General features: G+C 41.8%; 2 protein-coding genes across 2 annotated transcripts in view; one reads left to right on the top strand and one right to left on the bottom strand.

Annotated features, from left to right (window-relative positions):
* Nucleotides 1-4,551, bottom strand: part of rab15 (RAB15, member RAS oncogene family) — a 35,424-nt gene extending 30,873 nt beyond the window's left edge. Inside the window, exon 1 of the mRNA XM_014205918.2 lies at nt 4,149-4,551. Within this exon, the coding sequence (XP_014061393.1) occupies nt 4,149-4,272 (124 nt within the window). The 5' untranslated portion in view covers nt 4,273-4,551. The remainder of the gene's footprint in view (nt 1-4,148) is intronic.
* A 584-nt stretch (nt 4,552-5,135) lies between these two features.
* The window catches only part of fntb (farnesyltransferase, CAAX box, subunit beta), a 43,992-nt gene continuing 28,302 nt past the window's right edge, over nt 5,136-20,825 (top strand). Inside the window, exons 1-3 of the mRNA XM_014205920.2 lie at nt 5,136-5,338; nt 5,764-5,828; nt 16,586-16,658. Of these exons, the coding sequence (XP_014061395.2) occupies nt 5,240-5,338; nt 5,764-5,828; nt 16,586-16,658 (237 nt within the window). The 5' untranslated portion in view covers nt 5,136-5,239. The remainder of the gene's footprint in view (nt 5,339-5,763; nt 5,829-16,585; nt 16,659-20,825) is intronic.

Below are 20,825 nucleotides of genomic sequence, written 5' to 3'. Positions count from 1 at the left end.
TGGGGTTACGGTTAAGGGATTGGCGTTATGGTTGGGGATTGGGGTTAGGGATAGGGTTTAGGGATTAGGGGTAGGGCATTGGGGTTAGGGTTAAGGTTAGGGTTAGGTTAGGGAAAATAGGATTTTGAATAGAAATCAATTGTTTGGTCCCCACAAGGATAGTAAAACCAACGTGTGTGTGTGTGAACACTATATTGATAGTCAGAGTGATGTGAGCCGGTGTTGGTCAGTCGGTCTGGGTCTATGCCTCTCTGTGGACTCAATTTGGTTTGTTTGATCTCCCATAGAGGTCCTTAGACAGACTGCATCCCAAATGGCTCCCTATTCTCAACATACCTTTCACCAGAGCTCTGTGGGCCCTGGTCAAGAGTAGTGCACTATTTAGTGAATAGGATGTCATTTGGTAGACAGCCAATAGCAGAGTGGCCATCTGTAGCCCTGTTGTCTTGTAGCAGACAGACAGACATATTACCACTCCACTCCTGGCTGGAATACCTGGCTGCACCTGCAACCCACCGAGTTATTTGATCTGACGTAGCCGGCTGGGCAAGCTGGAGCAGTGGACAGAGAACAGAACACAATATTCTTTGCACCAGAGAGATGGTTCTATGAAGAACACTCCAGGTTCTAGAACTTTAGACAGAGATATTTTTTACCTTTATTTAACTAAAATTCTTATTTTCAATGACGGCCTAGGAACAGTGCCTTGTTCAGGGGCAGAACGACAGATTTGTACCTTATCAGCTCGGGGATTTGAACTTGCAACCTTTCGGTTACTAGCCCAACGCTCTAACCACTAGGATACCCTGCCACCCCTGACATCGTTAGGGATGTAGTTCTATGAAGAACACTGACGCTTTCTATGGTCAGGACGTGACACCCACATGTTCTTCAAATACTGAAGTAGGCCCACATGTTCTTCAAATACTGAAGTAGGCCCACATGTTCTTCAAATACTGAAGTAGGCCCACATGTTCTTCAAATACTGAAGTAGGCCCACATGTTCTTCAAATACTGAAGTAGGCCCACATGTTCTTCAAATACTGAAGTAGGCCCACATGTTCTTTAAATACTGAAGTAGGCCCACATGTTCTTCAAATACTGAAGTAGGTCCACATGTTCTTCAAATACTGAAGTAGGTCCACATGTCCTTCAAATACTGAAGTAGGCCCACATGTTCTTCAAATACTGAAGTAGGCCCACATGTTCTTCAAATACTGAAGTAGGCCCACATGTTCTTCAAATACTGAAGAAGGCCCACATGTTTTAAATAGTGTTGCTATTAATATCTTCAAACACTGAGGGTAATTCAGAATATTCTGGCAGCCTGATGGACGAATCTGGGTTTGGCGGATGCCAAGAGAACGCTACTTGCCCCAATACATAGTGCCAACTGTAAAGTTTGGTGGAGGAGGCATAATGGTCTGGGGCTATTTTTCATGGTTCGGGCTAGAACTATAGAATAGAAATCTTAACGATACAGCAAACACAATGACATTCTGGACGATTCTGTGCTTCCAACTTTGTGGCAACAGTTTGGGGAATACCCTTTCCTTTTTCAGCATGACAATGCCACCTTGCACAAAGCAAGGTCCATACAGAAATGGTTTGCTGCGATCGGTGTGGAAGAACTTCACTGGCCTGCCGAGCCCTGACCTCAACCTTCTGGATGAATTTGAATGCCGACTGCGAGCCAGGCCTAATCGCCCAACCTCACTAATCCTCTTGTGACTGAATGGAAGCAAGTCCCAGCAGCAATGTTCCAACATCTAGTGGAAAGCCTTCCCTGAAGAGTGGAGGCTGTTAAAGCAGCAACCAACTCCATATTTTACCTTTATTTAACTAGGCAAGTCAGTTAAGAACAAATTCTTATTTTCAATGATGGCCTAGGAACAGTGGGTTAACTGCCTTGTTCAGGGGCAGAACAACAGATTTGTATCTTGTCAGCTCAGAGATTTGAACTTGCACCCTTTCGGTTATTAGCCCAACACTCTAACCACTAGGCCCATGATGCTGCAATGAGATGTTAGACGAGCAGGTGTCCACATACTTTTGGTCATGTAGTGTACTTTACATTGTTTGTGAGAGGAGACATAATACCACTATAATCTGAATGTTAATTTTCGTAAATTGCTTTCATTTCAGCGCATCTAATTTGTAAACATTTCTAATTATTACTTTTTTTAAATTCCACAAAAAAAAATGAACACCCATCAAAATAAAATTATCTTTCTTGTTCTTGTGATATAAGTATCCAAATGATGTGTTAAATCCCTGATGCAACAGAAAGAAAATGTATTCCGTTGAGTCCAGTTCAGCCATTACCAGGGTGTGTTTGACAGGTCATTACAAAAACAACTAGAAGCACAAGCAAGAGTATGAAAGAGTCGCAGGAGTAAAATGAAAGCAATCAATCCAGTGAGATTTAAGTGACAAGTGGATTTTGAACCCCTCAAACACAGGAATTGCTGGCTGAAAATGAGGGATCCTCAGGTGGAAGGGACATGCAGGTTGCTAATGTATTTTACTAGTCCTGTATTAGAGGACCGAATTTCTTTTTTTCAGTCCCCCCCCCCCCTCCCCACACACACACTACTTCCCATGGCTACGGTTAATGCAACCAATGACTTCCTATAATACTGCCTTCCTCTGCAGAGGGAGAACTGTGCATGCGTCCCAGATGGCACCCTACTTTTGACCATGGTATGGGCCCTGGTCAAAAGTAGTGCCCTGCATTGGGAATAGGGTGCCATTTGGGACATCATCTGATATTTCTCTGTGATGTCCCTGAACCCAGGGTGGGGGAGTTCAGGAAAACCTGCCTTGACTGGGAAGATCAGAGAATAACTGGTAAAGGCTGTCCTGATAGCTTATTTCACTGGCCTCAATAGGAAGGCAGTAGAGTATTGTCAGGAGCTGTTCATTTGGGGAATGTAGTATGACGGTCCATATTAACTATAGGGGCAAACCTTGTTGGGTCCGTAGGCTACTGCTTTAATGCTCTCTCTCTCTCTCTCTCTCTCTCTCTCTACAAGGGTTGGACGGAGGCAAAGCAATGAACAAGGATGAAGAGTCGGTGAAATTACACTATGTTGCATGGCAATGACTTTTATGTGGTAGTGGAACTATTAGTAACTATAATATATATATTATATTGAAGTAAAATGACAAGGCATGTAGATTATGTATATATTTCAAATCAAAATAAAATCACATTTTATTGGTCACATGCGCTGAATACAACACGTGTAGACTTTACACTGAAATGCTTATTTACGAACCCATTCGCAACAGTGTCGAGTTAAAAGCTAAGACAAATATTTGCTGAATAAAAAAGGACTGTAACACAATAAAAAAACAATAAGGCTATATACAAGGAGTACCAGTACCGAGGCAATGTGCAGGGGTACAAGTAGTTGAGGTAATTGTGGGTAAAAGTGACACATTTTCCGACAAAAATTTCACTTGACTTTTGTTCACGTGCATTTCTTCTAGTAAAAGAAGCAGCTATTCACAAAAAGATTGTGTAACGAATGTGTCCCAATTGTTTCTGACAGTTACTGATAGTCCCATAGGCTACTTAACCTCTTGGAATACTCTACTTGTATTCATGCATTTGACTTTGTTCAAAATAACATAAACATATTCAATATCATGTTCATAGTTTGCAGATAACATCGAATGTGGTATACCATGTATCACTCTGTATCCAGGTAGCAACTGTAGCAAGTGTAGCCTACTGGTGGTCATCATAAATGCAGTTGGATATTTACCAAGTGGATGCCCTCCTGCAAGTTATCGTTTTGATTTGTCCTGCAACTGGCATTTTAGTTTTTCTATTAATGAAACTAATTGGTATTGTAATCAGAGCTCAGATATGCAAAACAATACAAATATACAGTGCTTTGAAATAAAGAGGGACACTTCATTTTAATACACAATAGGCTATTTGTAAATATCTAATAGCAAATTGGTACATTCTACACAAAGAACATGTAGAATAATGTACATGCTCTTTTCAATAGGCTAATTGATATAGCGGCAATAGCCTATTCGATTAGACTATTTAGCCTAGAGATAATCAGATCTGATTAGGTGCATTCTGATCAATCCCCCCCATAATTCATGCATCAAAGGAACGGTCTTACCGATTGTGGAAATGTGAGACGGGTGAAATTCGTTGTCCGTGAATCTGCATAATAAACATGTTTTTCCAACCCCCGAATCTCCGAGAAGCAGGAGTCGGAAGAGCACATCATACTGCTTAGCCATAGCGTCTTAGAAATTAGAACAGCCAGCAAGATAACTCAGCAACGAATTTCCAAAAGCAACACAGCTACACCCCAGCCCATGTCTGCCCAAAATGCAATGAAGTCTTTTGATACTCTTTGGAGAAACCGGTGAGCAGCTCTGTCTATCAAACCAGGAGGAGCGGTCTCTTTGGTAACAAAGCCTATGTATAAGAGAAGGGTCCAGATTCCACCCAGCCCTCCTCTCCTCCTCTGATGGGTGCGGTGGCGGGGGAAGCTCTCGGCAGCATCCGCTTTTCACTTGACATCACCGATACACGAGATGGTTGGTTGATAAAGCGCGGGAGTACCCAGACAGTACAGAAGAAACACCTTTATTATTTCATTGTCCGTAAACTACATCATGAAGGGTAATTGTGCAAAGTAAACCTAGGCTACCTAAAGTCAGCTAAATTAAATAGGACTATTCCTTTTATTCCCATAGCCTAAAATAAATGTTGTTTTGATGGTGTGCCAAGTTGCCTACATGTTTATCTCAAAAGGATTCTAGTAGAAGTTTTACTACATAATAAATAAAGCATGGTTGGATTGAGTTGAAACATTTTTCATAAATGACCCCTAGGCATGTATTTTAGGATTCATCAGAATATTCATGCACTAATATGACAGCAAATTAATAGGCCTTGTGGGTGAGAGAGAGAGACAGAGAGAGGTAGAGAGAGAGAGAGAGAGAGAGAGAGAGAGAGAGAGAGAGAGAGAGAGAGAGAGAGAGAGAGAGAGAGAGAGAGAGAGAGAGAGAGAGAGAGAGAGCAAATTGAATTGAGAGACGGGTGCGTTTTGGATTAAATTGTTCCATCTGTTTTGCCGTATGCATATTATGAAACCCCGCCCACTTAACAGGAAGTAACGGTCAACCTCTCCGTGTTGTATTAGTTGTTGATAACCAGAGAACATTTTAAAGGGAAAATAACGGTACACACAAAACAATCATGGAACGTGTACCGGCGCCGTTCCGGTGCTTCAGCGAATGGCACTCCTCGGAGAAGTTCACAGACGACGGAGTGGAGACGGTGACTTCAGTGGAGCAGGTGAACCTGACGGACAGCTTAGCCCTTTAGTTTTCATGGCTAGCTAGTAAACATCGTTATCTAGCTACACATTTGAGCTAAGAAGGGATTTGCGCAATCATAAACAGGTGTTTTTAGACGTGCCTTTAAAACCACTTGCATATGCATTTTGTCACACATGATGTTGGATTAAATAAACTTTAACTAGCTGGCTAAGGAGTGGAGTGAGAAACTGCTCCAATGTTGTCATTCTGAATAATGATAATGTTCTGTATGATAAAGATATGAGAGCCAATCATGTAGTGTTTTTTTCCCCTGCCATCCATAGATGTTTAAACAAAACTATAGTGTGTGCATGCAGTCAGTTTCATTCTCATGCCTGGTTGAAGCTCTCATGTTCTGTTCTGCTTTGTGTGTCTCACTCAAACATCTCTTATGTTATCCAGAGAAAAGTCGAACGCAGTATTCAAGAAGTAATCAGTGTTTACAAACAGATACACAGCTTACCACAGTAAGTAAATGTTCGCCTTCATTCTCTGGTTTTCAGCATGATCATAGACTTATAGTCTTGCATGTGAGAATCTGTCATTGTATTGAATGCTACTAAGCTATGCCTTTTACATTCAATTAGACCACATATTTCACGTCCAAGGCCATTTTTAAATAACTTTTTGTGAGCATAAAACGAAATACTTTGAGTAAGACCGATACATACAAGTCCAAGTTATCTACAAGGTTGTTAACGTTTCACCTTTCTGAACAAGTTATGTACAAGGTTGTTAACGTTTCACCTTTCTGAACAAGTTATGTACAAGGTTGTTAACGTTTCACCTTTCTGAACAAGTTATGTACAAGGTTGTTAACGTTTCACCTTTCTGAACAAGTTATGTACAAGGTTGTTAACGTTTCACCTTTCTGAACAAGTTATGTACAAGGTTGTTAACGTTTCACCTTTCTGAACAAGTTATATACAGGGTTGTTAACGTTTCACCTTTCTGGACAAGTTATCTACAGGGTTGTTAACGTTTCACCTTTCTGAACAAGTTATGTACAAGGTTGTTAACGTTTCACCTTTCTGAACAAGTTATCTACAGGGTTGTTAACGTTTCACCTTTCTGAACAAGTTATCTACAGGGTTGTTAACGTTTCACCTTTCTGAACAAGTTATCTACAGGGTTGTTAACGTTTCACCTTTCTGAACAAGTTATCTACAAGGGTTGTTAACGTTTCACCTTTCTGAACAAGTTATGTACAAAGTTGTTAACTTGTTCAGAAGGGTGAAATGTTAACAACCCTGTACATAACTTGTTCAGAAGGGTGAAATGTTATCTACAGGGTTGTTAACATTTCACCTTTCTGAACAAACACTAGCTCCGGTGCAGGCCGTGGTTCGACTGCGCTTTCACTGAGTGACTGGCCGTGTCCAAATACCCATACTAGCGTACTACATACTTAAACGGTATACTATGTACTCATCGTCTCATACTATTTAGCACGTACCGTTTAGTAAAAAGTATGCAGTATGCCATGGCTGCAACGCAGTAGCAGGTCCTGACTGGCTGAATAGGTGGGGCGGGGGCCAAGTGCGACTGGGTTTTTCAAATTTAACAGACATTCATTACATTAGTCCTATATTTTAATTTAATTTTGTTTTTTTATTTTTTATCCCAGCCACTGTCCCCGCAGGAGGTCTTTTGCCTTTTGGTAGGGGGTCATTGTAAATAAGAATTAGTTTTTAACTGATTTGCCTAGTTAAATAAAGGTTAAATAAAAACATGAGCCATCCTGATAATAACTCATTTCCAATTAGATCAATTTCTCTAAACTATGAATAGAATAGGAAGGCAGTTCTACACTGAATATACAAAAGATTAAGAACACCTGCTCTTTCAATAGTTTCCTGTGTCTATCAAGAATGGTCCACCACCCAAAGGACATCCAGCAAACTTGACACAACTGTGGGATGCATTGGAGAAAACCAGCGTCGTCCGGGTTTGGCTGGGGTAGGTCGTCATTGTAAATAAGAATTTGTTCTTAACTGACTTGCCTAGTTAAATAAAGGTAAATAAAAAAACATGAGCCAGCATCCCTGTGGAACGCTTTCGACACCTTGTAGAGTCCCATGCCCTGATGATTTGAGGCTGTTCTGAGGGCAAAAGGGGGTGCAACTCAATATTAGGAAGGTGTTTGGTTTACTCGGTGTAGGCCTACTCAGGCTGGTTATAGGCAGACTATCACATCTGACCTATACCGTAGCACATTTATCCCATCTATCTTATTTAAAAAGGACTGAAGACAGAAACAGATAATTTGGTTCCATTTCAACATATTTACTAGTGAAACCAAAGTGCTGTAACAATATATATATTTCAAAAGTTTGGGTCACTTAAAAATGTCCTTGTTTTTGAAAGAAAAATAAATAAATTGTCCATGAAAATAACATTAACTTTATCAGAAATACAATGTAGACATTGTTAATGTTGTAAATGACTATTGTAGCTGGAAACAGCTGATTGTTTATGGAATATCTACATAGGCGTACAGAGTCCCATTATCAGCAACCATCACTCCTGTGTTCCAATGGCACGTTGTGTTAGCTAATCCAAGTTTATCATTTTAAAAGGCTAATTGTTCATTAGAAAAAGCTTTTGCAATTATGTTAGCACAACTGAAAACTGTTGTGCTGATTAAAGAAGCAATCAAACTGTCTTTCTTTAGACAAGTTGAGTATCTGGAGCATCAGCATTTGTGGGTTCGATTACAGGCTCAAAATGGCCAGAAACAAAGACCTTTCTTCTGAAACTCGTCAGTCTATTCTTGTTCTGAGAAATGAAGGCTATTCCATGTGAGAAATTGCCAAGAAACTGAAGATCTCGTACAATGCTGTGTACTAATCCCTTCACAGAACAGTGCAAACTGACTCTAACCAGAACAGAAAGAGGAGTGGGAGGCCCCGGTGCACAAATGAGCAAGAGGACAAGTACATTAGTGTTTAGTTTGATAAATAGTTTGAGAATCAACTGCCAGCTTCATTAAATAGTACCCGCAAAACACCAGTCTCAACGTCAACAGTGAAGAGGCTAGTCCGGGATGCTGGCCTGCTAGGCAGAGTTGCAAAGAAAAAGCCAATAAAAAAGAAAAGTTGTCAAAGCCGAAATGACTATTACCCCAAAATCTGGAACGGTAGTGTGTATGTATGTGTGTGTATATATCAGTCAAATAGCTTAAACACACTAAAACTAATTTTAAAATATATATATATATATACAGTTGAAGTCAGAAGTTTACATACACCATGGCCAAATACATTTAAACTCAGCTTTTCACAATTCCTGACATTTAATCCTAGTAAAAATGCCATGTCTTAGGTCAGTTAGGATCACCACTTTATTTTAAGAATGTGAAATGTCAGAATAATAGAGAATGATTTATTTCAGCTTTTATTTCTTTCATCACATTCCCAGTGGGTCAGAAGTTTACATACACTCAATTAGTATTTGCTTGGGGTCATTGTCCATTTGGAAGAGCCATTTGCGACCAAGCTTTAACTTCCTGACTGATGTCTTGAGATGTTGCTTCAATATAGCCACATAATTTTCCTACCTCATGATGCCATCTATTTTGTGAAGTGCACCAGTCCATCCTGCAGCAAAGCACCCCCACAATATGATGCTGCCACCCCCGTGCTTCACGGTTGGGATGGTGTTCTTTGGCTTGCAAGCCCCCCTTTTTCCTCCAAACATAACTATGGTATTTATGGCCAAACAGTTCTATTTTTGTTTCATCAGACCAGAGGACATTTCTCCAAAAAGTAAGATCTTTGTCCCCATGTGCAGTTGCAAACCATAGTTTGGCTTTTTTATGGCGGTTTTGGAGCAGTGGCTTCTTCCTTGCTGAGCGGCCTTTCAGGTTATCGATATAGGACTCGTTTTACTGTGGATATACACTGCTCAAAAAAATAAAGGGAACACTAAAATAACACATCCTAGATCTGAATGAATGAAATAATCTTGTTATATACTTTTTTCTTTACATAGTTGAATGTGCTGACAACAAAATCACACAAAAATAATCAATGGAAATCCAATTTATCAACCCATGGAGGTCTGAATTTGGAGTCACACTCAAAATTCAAGTGGAAAACCACACTACAGGCTGATCCAACTTTGATGTAATGTCCTTAAAACAAGTCAAAATGAGGCTCAGTAGTGTGTGTGGCCTCCACGTGCCTGTATGACCTCCCTACAACGCCTGGGCATGCTCCTGATGAGGTGGCGGATGGTCTCCTGAGGGATCTCCTCCCAGACCTGGACTAAAGCATCCGCCAACTCCTGGACAGTCTGTGGTGCAACGTGGCGTTGGTGTATGGAGCGAGACATGATGTCCCAGATGTGCTCAATTGGATTCAGGTCTGGGGAACGGGCGGGCCAGTCCATAGCGTCAATGCCTTCCTCTTGCAGGAACTGCTGACACACTCCAGCCACATGAGGTCTAGCATTATCTTGCATTAGGAGGAACCCAGGGCCAACCGCACCAGCATATGGTCTCACAAGGGGTCTGAGGATCTCATCTCGGTACCTAATGGCAGTCAGGCTACCTCTGGCGAGCACATGGAGGGCTGTGCGGCCCCCCAAAGAAATGCCACCCCACACCATGACTGACCCACCGCCAAACCGGTCATGCTGGAGGATGTTGCAGGCAGCAGAACGTTCTCCACAGCGTCTCCAGACTGTCACGTCTGTCACGTGCTCAGTGTGAACCTGCTTTCATCTGTGAAGAGCACAGGGCGCCAGTGGCGAATTTGCCAATCTTGATGTTCTCTGGCAAATGCCAAACGTCCTGCACGGTGTTGGGCTGTAATCACAACCCCCACCTGTGGACGTCGGGCCCTCATACCACCCTCATGGAGTCTGTTTCTGACCGTTTGAGCAGACACATGCACATTTGTGGCCTGCTGGAGGTCATTTTGCAGGGCTCTGGCAGTGCTCCTCCTGCTCCTCCTTGCACAAAGGCGGAGGTAGTGATCCTGCTGCTGGGTTGTTGCACTCCTACGGCCTCCTCCACGTCTCCTGATGTACTGGCCTGTCTCCTGGTAGCGCCTCCATGCTCTGGACACTACGCTGACAGACACAGCAAACCTTCTTGCCACAGCTCGCATTGATGTGCCATCCTGGATGAGCTGCACTACCTGAGCCACTTGTGTGGGTTGTAGACTCCGTCTCAAGCTACTGAAACAGATGTCATTTTTCTATGTTTTTGGGGAAGAACATTGTTTGGATCCATGAGCTAGCTAGCTTTTTTTTTTAATGACCAGCACTGAAGGTGCGCGAGACAACTTCACCAGCATCATAGCATACGTATCGATTAATCATTGTGACATGAAATACGAGTGATAGTGTAATCAATGTGTAATAACTTTGTAAAAAAAAATTATGAACGCGTTAAATTATTATATGACCTGCAGTCATATTCAGGTCCTGATTGGTCAACAAGCGTATTATTTGACACGTCAAATAGTGTTAACTAGGAAAGTCAGTTAAGAACAAATTCTTATTTACAATATTGTCCTACCCCGGCCAAACCCGGACGACGCTGGGCTAATTGTGTGCCGCCCTATGGGACTCCCAATCACAGCCAGATGTGATACAGCCTGGATTCGAACCAGGGACTGTAGTGACACCTCTTGCACTGAGATGAAGTGCCTTAGACCACTGCGTCCATGTGTGCTAACTATTTAACTGTACTAGAATGCTAAAAAGGCCACAAAAATATTTAAATATCGGTTGTCAGTATCGTTTCTTTTTTGGCAAGGAAAAAAAATCGGATATCGGCCAGAAATATAACATCGGTGCATCACTAATATATATATTTATTACCAGTCAAAAGTTTGGACACACCTACTCTACAGCTCTTTCAAAGTGACCATCGGGGTTCTTGGTCACCTCGCTGGACAAGGCCCTTCTCCCCTGATTGCTCAGTTTGGCCGGGCGGCCAGCTCTAGGAAGAGTCTTGGTGGTTACAAACTTATTCCATTTAAGAATGATGGAGGCCACTGTGTTCTTGGGAACCTTCAATGTTGCAGAAATGTTTTGGTACCCTTCCCCAGATCTGTGCCTCGACACAATCCTGTCTCGGAGCTCTACGGACAATTCCTTCGACCTCATGGCTTTGTTTTTGCTCTGGAATGCACTGTCAACTGTGGGACCTTATATAGACAGGTGTGTGCCTTTCCACATCACGTCCAATCAACTGAATTTACCACAGGTGGACTACAATTAAGTTGTAGAAACATCTCAAGGATGATCAATGGAAACAGGATGCACCTGAGCTCAATTTCGAGTCTCATAGCAAAAGGATCTGAATACTTATGTAAATAAGGTATTTGTTTATTAATACATTTGCACAATTTTTCTACAAACCTATTTCTGCTTTGTCATTATGGGGTATTGTGTGTAGATTGCTGAGGATTTAAAAAAAAATGTTATCCATAAGGCTGTAACGTAACAAAACTTGGAAAAAGTCAAGGGGTCTGAATACTTTCCGAAAGCAATGTATATAGGGGAAGGTATAATACCAATGTCGTTTTTCATTTTAAATTAATATCCCTGCAACCAGACAATATGACTATTACTGGCTAGAAGAGTAACATTACATTACATTGTGATAATGTGAGTCATCATGATCTTTGTCTAAGCGGTGATGTATGTTGTTCATTCCATCCTACTGCCGTGCGGTCTGTCGAAGTCTGGTCGGACACAACAATCAGCTGTGCTAGATACGTTGTCGTGGAAACGGCGTGAGTCAGTCAACCTGTTATTGGTTGACTGATAACTACATACAGTATGTGGTGGTTGGGTCGGGGGGGTTCAAGGCAAACAACAAAATATATGTGTGTGTGTGTGGGGGGAGGGGGTCAATGCAAACAGTGCGTGTAGAGAGAACAAGACAGACATATAACAGAGGCCTGGCTGAACTGAAGGTCATGTTTCATATACACCACCCACCCAACACTGTAGTGTGTTTTGACTGCTGGAGTATTAGTCATGAACATGTCTTCACTAATTTAATAGTACTTGATGACAGTAAATTGTGCTCGGTGCTTGTAATGCTTACTTACACATATTCAGTATTAAGTGGCCCTGTGTCGTGCGTTCGATTCTTGCTGGAGCCACCCATACAAAATGCATTACTGTGAGTCGCTTTGTAAAAAAGGTGTCTACTTTTTCCCCACATTTTGTTGCATTGCAGCCTGAATTTAAAATTGATTAAATTTAGATTTTGTGTCAATGGCCTACACACAATACCCCATAATGTCAAAGTGGATTTGTGTTTTTAGAAATGGTTCAAAATGAATAACAAATTCAAAGCTGAAATGTCTTGAGTCAAAAAGTATTCAACCCCTTTGTTATGGTAAGCCTAAATAAGTTCACAAGTAAAAATGTGCTTAACAAGTCACATAATAACAAGGCCACCTATTGATAGATGGGTAAAAATGAAATAGACATTGAATATCCCTTTGAGCATTGTAAAGTTATTAATTACCCTCCATTGATGTATCAATACACCCAGTCACTACAAAGATACAGGCGTCCTTCCTAACTCAGTTGCCGGAGAGAAAACCACTCAGGGATCTCACCATAAGGCCAATGATGATGTAAAACTGTTACAACATTGTAGTTACTCCACAATACTAACCTAATTGACAGAGTGAAAATAAGGAAGTCTGTACAGAATACAAATATTCAAAAACATGCATCCTGTTTGCAATAAGGCACTAAAGTAAAACTGCAAAAAAATGTGGCAAAGTAATGAGCTTTATGTCCTGAATAAAAAGCGTTGTGTTGTGTTGGATTTTCCCCCAAAATATCACTGATTATCACTCTTCATATTTTCAAGCATGGTGGTGGCTGCATCATGTTATGGGTATGCTTGTCATCAGCAAAATCCTAGAGGAAAACCTGGTTCAGTTTGCTTTACAGTCACTGGTATACAAATTCAACTTTCAGCAGGACAATAACCTAAAACACAAGGACAAATATAGACTCGAGTTGCTTACCAAGACAACTTTGAATGTTCCTGAGTGGCCGAGTTACCATTTTGACTTAAATCTGCATGAAAATGTATGGCAAGACTTGAAAATGGCTGTCTAGCAATGATCAACAACCAACTTGACAGAGCTTGTAGAATGTTTAAAAGAATAATCTGCAAATATTGTACAATCCAGGTGTGCAAAGCTCTTAGAGACTTACCCAGAATACTCACAGCTGTAATCGCTGCCAAAGGTGATTCTAACATGTATTGACTCAGGAGTGTGTGAATGAGATACTTCCGTATTTAATTTTCAATAAAATATGCATACATTTCCAAAAACATATTTTCACTTTGTCATTATGGGGTATTGTGTGTAGATGGGTGAGCAAAAAAATATACTTAATCAATTTTGAATTCAGGCTGTAACACAACAAAATGTGGAGTAAATCAAGGGCATGAATACTTTCTGAAGGCAATATGATATACTCACTCTGTCATGGTGGTAAAAACAGGTGTGGTGCTTTGAATGGAGAGAAAATGACAGAAACAAGACATTGCTTTGATGTTCCGGTACTACCTCTGGTCCGTCGTTACAGCCAGTACTACCTCTGGTCCGTCGTTACAGCCAGTACTACCTCTGGTCCGTCGTTATTAGGGATTTACTCTCTCTCTCTCTCTCTCTCTCTCTCTCTCTCTCTCTCTCTCTCACTTTTTTTCTCTCTCTCTCTCTCTCTCTCTCTCTCTCTCTCTCTCTCTCTCTCTCTCTCTCACTCTCTCTCTCTATATATATATATATCTATCTCTATATATATATATATATATATACACTGCTCAAAAAATAAAGGGAACACTTAAACAACACAATGTAACTCCAAGTCAATCACACTTCTGTGAAATCAAACTGTCCACTTAGGAAGCAACACTGATTGACAATAAATGTCACATGCTGTTGTGCAAATGGAATAGACAACAGGTGGAAATTATAGGCAATTAGCAAGACACCCCCAATAAAGGAGTGGTTCTGCAGGTGGGGACCACAGACCACTTCTCAGTTCCTATGCTTCCTGGCTGATGTTTTGGTCACTTTTGAATGCTGGCGGTGCTTTCACTCTAGGGGTAGCATGAGATGGAGTCTACAACCCACACAAGTGGCTCAGGTAGTGCAGCTCATCCAGGATGGCACATCAATGCGAGCTGTGGCAAGAAGGTTTGCTGTGTCTGTCAGCGTAGTGTCCAGAGCATGGAGGCGCTACCAGGAGACAGGCCAGTACATCAGGAGATGTGGAGGAGGCCGTAGGAGGGCAACAACCCAGCAGCAGGACCGCTACCTCCGCCTTTGTGCAAGGAGGAGCAGGAGAAGCACTGCCAGAGCCCTGCAAAATGACCTCCAGCAGGCCACAAATGTGCATGTGTCTGCTCAAACGGTCAGAAACAGACTCCATGAGGGTGGTATGAGGGCCCGACAAGATTATTTATTTCATTCAGATCTAGGATGTGTTGTTTAAGTGTTCCCTTTATTTTTTTGAGCAGTGTATATATATATATGAGATGACAGACCAGCACATCTGAATACAAATTACAACTTCTAATTTAATTGTGATTAGCCTATATATATGAGATGACAGACCAGCACATCTGAATACAAATTACAACTTCTAATTTAATTGTGATTAGCCTGTAAAGGTATTATCCATCCTAGTCCAAACATTCAAGTTTGAAAGGACAGTATGCTTTATCAAAGGTTGCTACAATATGTAACAGCTGTAGTGCTTGAAATCATCTGTGTTAACGTCTGTGTGGTTGCTGGGGTGTTGTGATGTTCTTATTGTACAGTATGGTAATAATGAAATGCCAGCTGATCTGTGACTAACTCAGTGACTAAGCCTGTACTGAACATAGCAAACCAGAGCAGGTAGATTCTAATTACATGCACCTCTACACACACACACACACACACACACACACACACACACACACACACACACACACACACACACACACACAGACACACACACATACACCTCTGAGGAAAGGTTACTCACTTGGGAGAGGAGGGGGAGTGTTGGGTGTGATGTGACACATACACACACATACACACACAGCCTTAGACGCAGGGGAATGGATGTGCACGTGTCACTGCTGGCCCCTGCAGATCAACAGTACTGAGTTGGTTAATTGGGAGATCACTGCTGGCCCCTGCAGATCAACAGTACTGAGTTGGTTAATTGGGAGATCACTGCTGGCCCCTGCAGATCAACAGTACTGAGTTGGTTAATTGGGAGATCACTGCTGGCCCCTGCAGATCAACAGTACTGAGTTGGTTAATTGGGAGATCACTGCTGGCCCCTGCAGATCAACAGTACTGAGTTGGTTAATTGGGAGATCACTGCTGGCCCCTGCAGATCAACAGTACTGAGTTGGTTAATTGGGGAGATCACTGCTGGCCCCTGCAGATCAACAGTACTGAGTTGGTTAATTGGGAGATCACTGCTGGCCCCTGCAGATCAACAGTACTGAGTTGGTTAATTGGGAGATCACTGCTGGCCCCTGCAGATCAACAGTACTGAGTTGGTTAATTGGGAGAAAGGAGAGAGATGATTTTCTTCTGAAGTTGTTAAAGAAGTCACTCTAAGTAGAATGTACAGTAGTTTTAAACGTATAAAAATGCATATTATATGCATAAAAGGTAGCCTAGTATTTTAAGGTACCCCAAATGTATTTAGCTTATTGTGTAGCCTATGTTATGTTTGTTGTGTATGTATCCAAGCCAATATCAGATTTTTGTTACTTTTTTTATTCCACCTTTATTTAACCAGGTAGGCTAGTTGAGAACAAGTTCTCATTTACAACTGCGACCTGGCCAAGATAAAGCAAAGCAGTGCGACAAAAACAACAACACAGAGTTACACATAAACAAATATACAGTCAAGAACACAATATAAAAATCTATGTACAGTGTGTGCAAATGTAGGGAGGTAAGGCAATAAATAGGCTATAGAGGCGAAATAATAATTACAATTTAGCGTTAACACTGGAGTGATAGATGTGTTACTAGCTTTAGCAGCCATAATGTAGCCTGGTCCCAGATCAGTTTATACTCTCGCCTACTCCATTGCTGTCATTGTCAAGCCATACATGGCAGTGAGTAGGCATGATAGCACAAACAGACTGGTGCTCAGCCTATTAGCAACCATAATGTGTGCATGTATGGATTTCCGCTCTGTGTTTTTTCCTCAGGCCCACTCTATTGAGAGACCAGCACTACCAGTACCTGAAGAAAGGATTACATCATCTCGCTGATGCTTATGCGGTATGTAGACTACTGCCAGGCAAACAACTGTATACACTCTGAGCCTGCATGAGAACTAATTACCTAAGTGTATTTCCCACAAAGCACATCATTGATGACCACATACTATATATAATAATTGCCATTTATCTGAAGATGGGCTTATGTCATCTCTCAGAACTCATCTCCACCACTTACTTGTATTCATATAAAGATAGCTAGGTGAGTCAACCGTATGTCACAGTAAGTTCATTTTTCCTCAGTATAGTAGCTATCAGAAAAGTCAGTGCTAGTTAGGGGGAAAAGTCAGTGCTAGTTAGGGGGAAAAGTCAGCTCTAGTTAGGGGGAAAAGTCAGTGCTAGTTGGGGGGAAAAGTCAGTGCTAGTTAGGGGGAAAAGTCAGTGCTAGTTAGGGGGAAAAGTCAGTGTTAGTTAGGGGGAAAAGTCAGTGCTAGTTAGGGGGAAAAGTCAGCGCTAGTTAGGGGGAAAAGTCAGCGCTAGTTAGGGGGAAAAGTCAGCGCTAGTTAGGGGGAAAAGTCAGCGCTAGTTAGGGGGAAAAGTCAGTGCTAGTTAGGGGAAAAAGTCAGTGCTAGTTAGGGGGAAAAAGTCAGTGCTAGTTAGGGGAAAAGTCAGCGCTAGTTAGGGGAAAAGTCAGCGCTAGTTAGGGGGAAAAGTCAGCGCTAGTTAGGGGAAAAGTCAGTGCTAGTTAGGGGGAAAAGTCAGTGCTAGTTAGGGGAAAAAGTCAGTGCTAGTTAGGGGGAAAAGTCAGTGCTAGTTAGGGGGAAAAGTCAGTGCTAGTTAGGGGAAAAGTCAGTGCTAGTTAGGGGGAAAAGTCAGTGCTAGTTAGGGGGGAAAATTCAGTGCTAGTTAGGGGAAAAGTCAGTGCTAGTTAGGGGAAAAAGTCAGTGCTAGTTAGGGGAAAAGTCAGTGCTAGTTAGGGGGAAAAGTCAGTGCTAGTTAGGGGAAAAAGTCAGTGCTAGTCGGAAAAAACAAGTGGTGGGGGGTGGGTGGGATTTAATCAAGATATTCTTCTTCATCGCTATTGGTCAGAACTGAAGATGTGCCTCATACTCTAAAATTGTCTCCTTCGTCCTTTCATCCTCGTCATAGTTTCTAAGTTGCGTTAAGAATTCAAACTTTGGAGCCAATGTTCCACCCGTTGCAATTTCTCTTGAAGTTTTCCAAATTCTGTTTTATCTAAAACTGAAGAACTGCACTGAACAAAAATATAGACGCAACATGTATATAAAGATCTCAGAAATGTTCCATACGAAAGCTTATTTATCTCAAATTTTGTTGCTCAAATTTGTTTACTTCCCTGTTAGTGAGCATTTCTCATTTGCCAAAATAATCCATCCACCTGACAGGTGTGGCATATCAAGAAGCTGATTAAACAGCATGATTATTACACTGGTGCACCTTGTGCTGGGGATATTATAAGGCCACTCTAAACTGTGCAGTTATGTCACACAACACAATGGCACACATCTCAAGTTTTTAGTGAGCGTGCAATTGAACACAAGCTTTTCGCTACAGCCGCAATAATATCTGCTAAATATGTGTACAGTATGTGACCAATAAGTTTTGATTTCATTTTGACTGCAGGAATGTCCACCAGAGCTGTTGCCAGATAATTCAATGTCAATTGCTCTACCATAAGCCGCCTCCAACGTCGTTTTAGAGAATTTGGCAATACGTCCAACCCGCCTCATAACCGCAGACCACGTGTATGGCATTGTGTGGGCGAGCGGTTTGTTGATGTCAACGTTGTGAACAGACTGCCTCATGGTGGCATTGGGGTTATGGAATGGGCAGGCATAAGCTACGGACAACAAACACAGTTGCATTTTATCAATGGCAATTTGAATGCACAGAGAGATACCGTGACAAGATCCTGAGGCCCATTGTCGTGCCATTCATCCGACGCCATCACCTCATGTTTCAGCATGATAATGCACAGCCCCATGTCGCAAGGATCTGTACACAATTTTGCAAATGTCCCGGTTCTTCCGTGGCCTGCATCCTCATCAGACATGTCACCCATTGAGCATGTTTGGGATGCTCTGGATCGACGTGTACGACAGCATGTTCCAGTTCCCACCAATATCCAGCAACTTTGCACAGCCATTGAAGAGGAGTGGGACAATATTCCACAGGCCACAATCAACAACCTGATCAACTCTATGTGAAGGAGATGTCTCGCTGCATGAGGCAAATGGTTTTCACACCAGATACTGACTGGTTTTCTGATCCACGCACCTACATTTTTTGTGACCAACAGATGCATATCTGTATTCCCAGTCATGTGAAATCCATAGATTAGGGGCTAATTAATTCATTTCATTTGACTGATTTCCTTATGAACTGTAACACAGTAGAATCTTATGAAATTATTCCATGATGCGTTTATATTTTTGCTTAGTATATATTGAGACTCAGCATTGACAAAAACATTTTAGGCTAAACTGACAGGATATAGACCATTTAAAATAAAAAAAAACACCAAACCGTTTTCTGAAATAAATAAATCATATTTCACCTCTCCTGTTCCAGAGGCAAAATGTACAGTTGGAGTATAATTTTACTGAAACTCTTAATTTTGGAGTAGTCGATATTATATTAGGGTATGGTGCGTTCGGAAAGTATTCAGACCCCTTCACTTTTTCCCAATTTTTTCACGTTACAGCCTTCTTCTAAAATGTATTTAAATAGTTTTTCCCCCCCTCGTCAATCTACAAACAATACCCCATAGTGACAAAGCAAAAACATTTTTTTATTTAATTTTTTGCAAAAATAACTGATATCACATTTACATAAGTATTCAGACCCTTTATTCAGTACTTTGTTGAATCTCTTTGGCAGCGATTACAGCCTCGAGTCTTCTTGGATATGACGCTACACCTGTATTTGGGGAGTTTCTCCCATTCTTCTCTGCAGATCCTCTCAAGCGCTGTCATGTTGGATGGGGAGCGTCGCTGCACAGCTATTTTCAGGTCTCTCAAGAGATGTTCGATCGGGTTCATGTCTGGGCTCTGGCTGAGCCACTCAAGGACATTCAGAGAAGCCACTCCTGTGTTGTCTTGGCTGTGTGCTTAGGGTCATTGCCCTGTTAGAAGGTGAACCTTCCTCCCTGTCTGAGGTCCTGAGTGCTCTGGAGCAGGTTTTTATCAAGGATCTCTCTGTACTTTGCTCCGTTCATCTTTCCCTCGATCCTGACTAGTCACCCAGTCCCTGCCACTGAAAAACATTCCCACAGCATGATGCTGCCACCACCGTGCTTCACCGTAGGGATGGTGCCAGGTTTCCTTCTGATGTGACATTCAGGCCAAAGAGTTCAATCTTGGTTTCATCAGACCAGAGAATCTTGTTTCTCATGGTCTCAGAGACCTTTAACTCCAAGCGGGCTGTCATTTGCCTTTTACTGAGGAGTGGCTTCCGTCTGGCCACTCTACCATAAATGCCTGATTGGTGGAGATGCCAAGATGGTTGTCCTTCTGGAAGGTTCTCCCATCTCCACAGAGGAACTCTGGAGCTCTGTCAGAGTGACCATCGGGTTCTTGGTCGCCTCCCTGACCAAGGCCCTTCCCCTCGATTGCTCAGTTCGGCCAGGCAGCCAGCTATAGGAAGCGTCCTGGTGGTTCCAAACTTCTTCCATTTAAGAATGGAGGCCACTGTGTTCTTGGGGACCTTCAATCCTGCAGACATATTTTGGTACCCTTCCCCAGATCTGTGCCTTGACACAATCCTGTCTCGGAGCTCTACGGACAAGTCCTTCGACCTCATGGCTTTGTTTTTGCTCTGGAATGCACTGTCAACTGTGGGACCTTATATAGACAGATGTGTGCCTTTCCAAATCACGTCCAATCAATTGAATTCACCACAGGTGGACTCCAATGAAGTTGTAGAAACATCTCAAGGATGATCAATGAAACAGGATTCACCTGAGCTCAATTTCCAGTCTCGTAGCAAACGGTCTGAATACTAAATAAGGTATCTTTTTATTTGTAATACATTTGCTACATTTCTAAAAACCTGTTTTCTCTTTGTCATTATGGGGTATTGTGATGTCATTATGGGGTATTGTGATGTCATTATGGGGTATTGTGATGTCATTATAAGGTATTGTGATGTCATTATGGGGTATTGTGTGTAGACTGATGAGGATCATTTTTATTTAATCAATTTTAGA

Source organism: Salmo salar, chromosome ssa06 (assembly GCF_905237065.1).
Source record: "Salmo salar chromosome ssa06, Ssal_v3.1, whole genome shotgun sequence".
Lineage (NCBI taxonomy): Eukaryota > Metazoa > Chordata > Actinopteri > Salmoniformes > Salmonidae > Salmo > Salmo salar.
The sequence above is the reverse complement of the archived record's forward strand: the minus strand, read 5'-3'. Positions and strand labels throughout refer to the sequence as shown.